Here is a 9,904-nt window from a genome sequence, read left to right on the forward strand (position 1 = left end):
ATGGATGATGTATGGATGATGTATGGATGATGTATGGATGATGTGTGGATGATGTATGGATGATGTATGGGTGATGTGTGGATGATGTGTGGATGATGTGTGGATGATGTGTGGATGATGTATAGATGATGTGTGGATGATGTATGGATGATGTGTGGATGATGTGTGGATGATGTATGGATGATGTGTGGATGATGTATAGATGATGTATGGATGATGTATGGATGATGTATGGATGATGTATGGATGATGTATGGATGATGTATGGATGATGTGTGGATGATGTATGGATGATGTATGGGTGATGTGTGGATGATGTGTGGATGATGTGTGGATGATGTGTGGATGATGTATAGATGATGTGTGGATGATGTATGGATGATGTGTGGATGATGTGTGGATGATGTATGGATGATGTGTGGATGATGTATAGATGATGTGTGGATGATGTGTGGATGATGTGTGGATGATGTGTGGATGATGTATAGATGATGTGTGGATGATGTGTGGATGATGTGTGGATGATGTGTGGATGATGTATAGATGATGTATAGATGATGTGTGGATGATGTATGGATGATGTGTGGATGATGTGTGGATGATGTATGGATGATGTGTGGATGATGTATAGATGATGTGTGGATGATGTGTGGATGATGTGTGGATGATGTGTGGATGATGTATAGATGATGTGTGGATGATGTGTGGATGATGTGTGGATGATGTGTGGATGATGTGTGGATGATGTATAGATGATGTATAGATGATGTGTGGATGATGTATGGATGATGTATGGATGATGTATGGATGATGTGTGGATGATGTATGGATGATGTGTGGATGATGTGTGGATGATGTATGGATGATGTGTGGATGATGTATAGATGATGTGTGGATGATGTATGGATGATGTGTGGATGATGTGTGGATGATGTATAGATGATGTGTGGATGATGTGTGGATGATGTGTGGATGATGTGTGGATGATGTCGTGTGCGTAAAACATATCGCTTTTAGGCTGTGCCAAACATGATAGGGCGTCAGGAGGCGCTGAGAGGAGGAGCTGAGAGGAGGAGCTGAGAGGAGGAGCTGAGAGGAGGAGCTGAGAGGAGGCGCTGAGAGGAGGAGCTGAGAGGAGGCGCAGTCGGATGTTTTGTGTTCTGTGTGTTTTACTGAGTTTGTCCAAGGGAAGACAAAAGGTTAGAATCGGAGCATGAAACTGAAGTGCACACGATGAGCACGTGAGAAGAGTGAAGTGCCCACGGAGAGGAACAACTTAGAGGAGCAAAACATGTGTGAATATAACAGCGAGGCTGCTCCACCTGCCTCTGGGCGGCTGTGGCACGGAGCATGGCTGCTGTTTGAGCCCATGATGCACTACGGGTACATCATGGAGAAAGTTTGATCCAACAGTCTGTGAATGATGCGTGGCAGGAAATGTGCTGCTAAACGCAGCGTCTTGTCATGTAATAAACACACGTAGCACATCGTTTAAAGTCCAGGAAACACTTTAACATCTACTGCAGGTTTTTATGTAGTTCTAAACTGTCAACTCATCCAAGCCGGTTCTTGTGCGTCCTGGCCGTGGTGCTGAAAGTGAACTGCTCACGTCACTTTGAGTCGGCCCCTAAACTACGACTTTTTTCTCGTTAATTAACGTCTTATTATTATTCTCGTAGTGCAGCTCATTTATTTTTTTTATACTCCGTGGTATATTACACATTTCCTCTTCAACAAGAAAAAACTCAGAAGAAGGTGTTAAAAAAACAGGAAACAGATCAGGTTGATATACTGTATGTTTCAGACCTGCTTTAGACTTAGTCCTGGTTCAGTCCTGGTTCAGTCCTGGTTTAGTCCTGGTTCAGTCCTGCTTTAGTCCTGCTTTAGTCCTGGTTTAGTCCTGGTTTAGTCCTGGTTTAGTCCTGCTTCAGTCCTGCTTTAGTCCTGCTTTAGTCCTGGTTCAGTCCTGGTTCAGTCCTGGTTCAGTCCTGGTTCAGTCCTGGTTCAGTCCTGGTTCAGTCCTGGTTTAGTCCTGGTTTAGTCCTGCTTCAGTCCTGGTTTAGTCCTGCTTTAGTCCTGCTTTAGTCCTGGTTCAGTCCTGGTTTAGTCCTGGTTCCTGGACATGGCTTTGACACTGCTCCTGGTTTTGTGCTTCTTCTTTTCGGGTAAGTGACACTTCTTTTCTCTTGGTTTTTGGCTGTGAGAGTCGCTGTCTTTAACTTCCTGGAAACATTTTAAAAACATGTCATTTCTAATGTCAGGAGGATGAAATATATTCCTAGTGTTTGTTCATAAAAACACACAGATCCTCACACTCGTCGCGCTTTAAGCCTGATTATGTCACATTGACTTCCAGAAACACATATTTTCACCTCAAAAGTGGAATCATGTTCAGACTTTTCAGATGAAAAACAGTCTAAAGTCTAAAGCAGCCTCACTTTAGACCTGCACATTATTGGTGTTTCAGCTTCTTTTCATCACAGCGTTTGGACTTGACTCGATGAAATGTGTCAAATGATGAGTTTGTTTGTTTCCCAACATTAAAATAGTTGTTTTCTCTTGCATGTGTCGGGATGATGTGTTTGACATGTTTGAAGGTTTGGAGCTCATCAAATCCAATGTGGTTCTAAAATGAGCTGAAGAGGAAAAGTGGGACTTTCTGCACATTTGTCTAAAAAACAGCAAAACTAAAAGAATGACATGTTGTTCTGTCCGGGGCCAGTAATATCATGTTTCATCCTTTATGTGGGACGTGCAGCGTCTTAAACACTTAAATGAACCTTTTTGTGCTCAGATCAAACTCTAATTGCCGTTGACTTGACTCCATCTGCTTGAAGTCCTTTCTCATAAACAGGACTCTCATTTCATGTTTCACACACAGCTCCAAACTCCTCCTTTTGCACAACACTGAGCACATTCTGGGCCAGGCTGAAGCTGAAGGAGGAAACACACCGAGGAATATTAGTCCTTAAATGTTCTTCACGTGTTTTATGAGGGAAAATATGTCTTCAGAAGGTGAACATGTCATTGAACGTGTGTCAAACCTCAGAGTGTGATCAGAGCGATAGTGAGCTTCCTGTTTCCATCAAACTGATAAAATGTGTGCGTCACTGACGGAAACAGCAGCCATTTTGTGACATGACTTTTCTTTGTGCAGGGGTCCGGTCTGAAAACAACAGCTCAGCAGGTAAAGACACTCACACTGAGGATAACCACTCTGCCACAGTCACACACACAAACACCCACACAGCGCCACTCATGGGCCGAGAGAGGCATCACACATCTACATCATCGATGTCGCCACAACACACATCAGAGACGCACAACAACAGGAATATTACACACTCAAACCATTGATTCAAAGATCTTACCTCCCCCTCCCCCACCAACCTCAAGACTAATAACTATATGAAATCAACAAAAAGACTAGGCTAATATTTACAGAATCATTATGAATCAGACTGAAATATGTTTATTCCCCATAAAAGATGGAAAATGACTTGGGGAATTTCCCCTGATTTTAGCTTCTGGACCAAAAGCTGCTGCAACATCTACAACACGTCTGACAATGAAACTTCATCTCATCAATGCAAATACTGCACAGGAAACAGACACTACTGACACCTGCACGCTTTATGGTCCTGTCCACCTGCCACAGACCGACACGCTCTATGGTCCTGTCCACCTGCCACAGACCGACACGCTTTATGGTCCTGTCCACCTGCCACAGACCGACACGCTTTATGGTCCTGTCCACCTGCCACAGACCGACACGCTTTATGGTCCTGTCCACCTGCCACAGACCGACACGCTTTATGGTCCTGTCCACCTGCCACAGACCGACACGCTTTATGGTCCTGTCCACCTGCCACAGACCGACACGCTTTATGGTCCTGTCCACCTGCCACAGACCGACACGCTTTATGGTCCTGTCCACCTGCCACACACTGACACGCTTTATGGTCCTGTCCACCTGCCACAGACCGACACGCTTTATGGTCCTGTCCACCTGCCACAGACCGACACGCTTTATGGTCCTGTCCACCTGCCACAGACCGACACGCTTTATGGTCCTGTCCACCTGCCACAGACCGACACGCTTTATGGTCCTGTCCACCTGCCACAGACCGACACGCTTTATGGTCCTGTCCACCTGCCACAGACCGACACGCTTTATGGTCCTGTCCACCTGCCACAGACCGACACGCTTTATGGTCCTGTCCACCTGCCACAGACCGACACGCTTTATGGTCCTGTCCACCTGCCACAGACCGACACGCTTTATGGTCCTGTCCACCTGCCACAGACCGACACGCTTTATGGTCCTGTCCACCTGCCACAGACCGACACGCTTTATGGTCCTGTCCACCTGCCACAGACCGACACGCTTTATGGTCCTGTCCACCTGCCACAGACCGACACGCTTTATGGTCCTGTCCACCTGCCACAGACCGACACGCTTTATGGTCCTGTCCACCTGCCACAGACCGACACGCTTTATGGTCCTGTCCACCTGCCACAGACCGACACGCTTTATGGTCCTGTCCACCTGCCACAGACCGACACGCTTTATGGTCCTGTCCACCTGCCACAGACCGACACGCTTTATGGTCCTGTCCACCTGCCACAGACCGACACGCTTTATGGTCCTGTCCACCTGCCACAGACCGACACGCTTTATGGTCCTGTCCACCTGCCACAGACCGACACGCTTTATGGTCCTGTCCACCTGCCACAGACCGACACGCTTTATGGTCCTGTCCACCTGCCACAGACCGACACGCTCTATGGTCCTGTCCACCTGCCACAGACCGACACGCTCTATGGTCCTGTCCACCTGCCACAGACCGACACGCTCTATGGTCCTGTCCACCTGCCACAGACCGACACGCTCTATGGTCCTGTCCACCTGCCACAGACCGACACGCTCTATGGTCCTGTCCACCTGCCACAGACCGACACGCTTTATGGTCCTGTCCACCTGCCACAGACCGACATGCTTTATGGTCCTGTCCACTTGCCACAGACCAACACGCTTTATGGTCCTGTCCACCTGCCACACACTGACACGCTTTATGGTCCTGTCCACCTGCCACAGACCGACACGCTTTATGGTCCTGTCCACCTGCCACAGACCGACACGCTTTATGGTCCTGTCCACCTGCCACAGACCGACACGCTCTATGGTCCTGTCCACCTGCCACAGACCGACACGCTCTATGGTCCTGTCCACCTGCCACAGACCGACACGCTTTATGGTCCTGTCCACCTGCCACAGACCGACATGCTTTATGGTCCTGTCCACCTGCCACAGACCGACACGCTCTATGGTCCTGTCCACCTGCCACAGACCGACACGCTCTATGGTCCTGTCCACCTGCCACAGACCGACACGCTTTATGGTCCTGTCCACCTTCCACAGACCGACACGCTTTATGGTCCTGTCCACCTGCCACAGACCGACACGCTTTATGGTCCTGTCCACCTGCCACAGACCGACACGCTTTATGGTCCTGTCCACTTGCCACAGAGCGACACGCTTTATGGTCCTGTCCACCTGCCACACACTGACACGCTTTATGGTCCTGTCCACCTGCCACAGACCGACACGCTTTATGGTCCTGTCCACCTGCCACAGACCGACACGCTTTATGGTCCTGTCCACTTGCCACAGACCAACACGCTTTATGGTCCTGTCCACCTGCCACACACTGACACGCTTTATGGTCCTGTCCACCTGCCACAGACCAACACGCTTTATGGTCCTGTCCACCTGCCACAGACCGACACGCTTTATGGTCCTGTCCACCTGCCACACACTGACACGCTTTATGGTCCTGTCCACCTGCCACAGACCGACACGCTTTATGGTCCTGTCCACCTGCCACAGACCGACACGCTTTATGGTCCTGTCCACCTGCCACAGACCGACACGCTTTATGGTCCTGTCCACCTGCCACAGACCGACACGCTTTATGGTCCTGTCCACCTGCCACAGACCGACACGCTTTATGGTCCTGTCCACCTGCCACAGATCGACACGCTTTATGGTCCTGTCCACCTGCCACAGACCAACACGCTTTATGGTCCTGTCCACCTGCCACACACTGACACGCTTTATGGTCCTGTCCACCTGCCACAGACCGACACGCTTTATGGTCCTGTCCACCTGCCACAGACCGACACGCTTTATGGTCCTGTCCACCTGCCACAGACCAACACGCTTTATGGTCCTGTCCACCTGCCACAGACCGACACGCTTTATGGTCCTGTCCACCTGCCACAGACCAACACGCTTTATGGTCCTGTCCACCTGCCACAGACCGACACGCTTTATGGTCCTGTCCACCTGCCACAGACCGACACGCTTTATGGTCCTGTCCACCTGCCACAGACCAACACGCTTTATGGTCCTGTCCACCTGCCACAGACCGACACGCTTTATGGTCCTGTCCACCTGCCACAGACCAACACGCTTTATGGTCCTGTCCACCTGCCACAGACGCTCGGCCCTTATGGACTTCACTCAGGGGGAACAAGTTGCAGTTGCAGTTGTTAGTGGAGGTCAATGTTCCCTCTAATTCTTAATGTGTCTGAACAAAACAAACACACAAACATCCTGTGCGGTCCCTCAGACCACTCTGAGCAACATCAGACGTGACACTGTGGTCACGCCAGGAAGTTACAGACTTTTAAAAGAGTCATTTCTGTTAGATTACTTTTAATGAAGTGATTTAATCCACTTACGGTGAAAAAGACCCAAATCTTGTTCATGACCTGTGGAGCGGGGGCGGAGCTGAAGGCGGAGCCGCCCACTATGACACCATAACATTACAGTCATATTTACTCCTGGGAGTGCAATTCATTGCATATATATTTATTTATTATAGACTCAGTTGGCCAGAGTCTGATATCCCACAATATAATGTATATAATGTATATAATGTGTATAATGTATATAATGTCAGCTTGTTTCAATCGGTTTGTTATGTAAACAGAGCTGAATATTGGTTTACATATATCGTTTTATTTCTTTCATTATCAGCACACTTTTTTTAGTACAGAATGTAACCTTTGAGGAAATGAAAACCCCTTTAACTAGATAAATGAAAGATAGATGAGTTTATATTATATTGTGGAACCTTCCAGGCAAATCAAGAACTCTTTCATGAGAAAACTTACAAACAGCATGAGAATGAGAATCAGAAAAGGTTTATTGCCATTGTCAATGAACAAAATTCAAAAACATAGGAACTTGTCTTGGTGGTTCAATGCAACATAAAACAATAAATCAATGAACGATGAACAGATCGTAACAACAAGCAATAGGACAAAAAATAATAATAGAATAAACACAGTGGTGTTGGGCTGTCGTCATGGCTGCTGGGGTTTGTTCTGTTTGTGTTTCTGTCTATTCGTTTTGTTAAATATATATTATTTATTTAATTATTAGGCCCGAGCCCCAGCAGGGCGGAGGGCCTATTGCTCCCGCAACGCTGCCGAAGGCATGTTTGGTACCCCGTCGCCCCTGGCAAGTACAGTGAACTAGCCCATGCCGAAGGCATGGATCATGCATACTTACTCCTGCTATGACAGAAATAGTCAACAATGAGTGAATGGGCGTAGCGAAGCGCTGCATTCCTCCAAAAACCCTCTTGGCATCGTCCCGTACGCGAAAATCCATGCCGCAGGCATGGGTCATGCTTGTATCTGCTCAAATCAATGGAAGTCTATGGGGAGTGGGCGGGGCATCCCGACGGAATAGGGAGTGACGAGCGCGTAAGCGCTCGTAATGATGATTCCACCCCATGGCGGCATCGGGAAGGCTTAGAGCTTTCAAACGATGTATAATTTGTTGTTATAGTGGAAACGGCTATATTGTTTTTGCTAAAAATATTATTATTTTTATTTTTATTATTTTTCTTGTTCTTCTGCTTTTTGAGCTCTAATTTGACCCCCTGAACATGCTCAAAAACTCACCAAACGTTGCCCAAAATTCAGAATCGGCGAAAAATTTTGTTTTTTCTGGGCCATTTTTTTTTTCGTTAAAAAATGGCGCGACAGCGCCACCGACAAAAGTCAAAATACATTGCGCCTATGGGAGACGCCCCGAGGTCAACTTTGGCGTAAAGCTACAAAATTCGGGACACGCATTCCTCTCGTGAGGACAAAAAAAAATAAATATTGTGGCCACGCCCCCAGACTTACCCTATGGCCGCCATCTTCCTTTGAAAATGAAAACACGCTGTGTTAGCCATTTTGTTCACGTCAAACTTTGACGAACTCCTCCTAGGGCGTTTTGCCCACCGACTTCAAAATCGGCGTACGTCCTCTGGACAAGTGGGGCATCTAAAGTTATCCAATTTTTGAGATACCTTTACCGGTCTGTGTGCGGCGCAGCCGCAAAGTTGGACAACTTATTTTGGAATATTGCAGATCTAAAAATTGCTCCCATTTGATCAAAACGAGTCCGATTAGGACCAAATTTGAATCATTTGTTAAACTTTCAAGTTTGGACCAGTTTAGCATGACAAAATTGAAATGGGCGCGATAGCGCCCCCTACAGAGTTGCCTTTGAGTGAACATTGATGGACAAAAACTGGTTTTACACAAATGTTCTAAACTTTGCCCAAAATTCTATTTTGGGGTCCCGAGCAAAAGGCCAATCAAACTTATGCCTTAATTTTTACGGCGTAGCCGTAGCCATGACGGAAACCTCCCATGTTATCCCTATGGGAAAACCGCTAAATCTCTCGAATATCCACATTTTTCTGTTTCACACTTTAACGAACTCCTCCTAGTGCGTTTTGCCCACCGACCTCAAAATCGGTGTACGTCCCCTAGACAAGTGGGGCATCTAAAGTTATCCAAATTTTAAGGATAACTTTTACGGTCTCTGTGCGACGGAGCCGCAAACTTTTCCCTGAATTCTGACTATTTGGCCTTCAGAGTGGCCTATAAACAATAGAGTTTTTCCAAATGACATTATATTTTGCACAAAATTCTAATTTGCCATCCTGATCATACAAGTATGAGAGCCAAAGTCATATTTTGTACGGCGTAACCGTAACGATGACAGAAACATCCCATGATATCCTTATGGGAAAATCGCGAAATTGCTCAAATCACCACATTTTTACGCTTCACACTTTAACGAACTCCTCCTAGGGCAATAGCTCGATCAAGCTCATATTTGGGGGAAATCATCTACACAAACGGGGCATAAAAAATTAGTCATATTTTGGTATTAAGTGGTACGGTCTCTGTGCAGTGGAGCTGCAAATATACTGTCACAAATGGGAAAACGCCAAATCTTTGAAATGTTCACATTTACGCTTCACACTTTAACAAACTCCTCCATGGGCAATAGCTCGATCAAGCTTTACTTTGGGAAATATCATCTACACAAGCGGAGCATCAAAAGTTATCCATATTTATATTCCAAGTGTTACGGTCTCTGTGCGGCGGAGCAGCAAATTTGACTGACACTTGTGTTGATTTGCACTGGATTGGCCATGTCCAATGTGTCGCCGTCTGTCAAGTTCTTTTTTAATTCAACACAATAAGGGCGCCATCTTTATCAAGTCGAAAGCGCAGAGTCGGAAGGCCGGCGGCCCGCGAGGGCCGTTGGATGCCGCTTGCGGCTTTAATTAGGCCCGAGCCCCAGCAGGGGGAGGGCCTATTGCTCCCGCAACGCTGCCGAAGGCAGCGTTGCAACTGTCTGACCAAACATGCGGGCACAGCCCGCATGTTTGGTACCCCGTCGCCCCTGGCAAGTACAGTGAACTAGCCCATGCCGAAGGCATAGATCATGCATACTTACTCCTGCTATGACAGAAATAGTCAACAATTAGTGAATGGGCGTAGCCCATTCACTAATTGTTGACAACAGCAGCGCGAAGCG

General features: G+C 47.3%; 1 protein-coding gene across 1 annotated transcript in view; it reads left to right on the top strand.

Annotated features, from left to right (window-relative positions):
• The first annotated feature begins 3,138 nt into the window (after window positions 1–3,138).
• The window catches only part of LOC140350842 (CD5 antigen-like), a 17,107-nt gene continuing 10,341 nt past the window's right edge, over window positions 3,139–9,904 (top strand). Inside the window, exon 1 of the mRNA XM_072436355.1 lies at window positions 3,139–3,187. Coding sequence (XP_072292456.1) covers window positions 3,139–3,187 — 49 coding nt within the window. The remainder of the gene's footprint in view (window positions 3,188–9,904) is intronic.

This window comes from Eucyclogobius newberryi, unplaced genomic scaffold, assembly GCF_026437365.1.
Source record: "Eucyclogobius newberryi isolate DKJ021-1_F unplaced genomic scaffold, fEucNew1.0.hap1 SCAF_8, whole genome shotgun sequence".
Taxonomy (NCBI): Eukaryota; Metazoa; Chordata; class Actinopteri; order Gobiiformes; family Gobiidae; genus Eucyclogobius; species Eucyclogobius newberryi.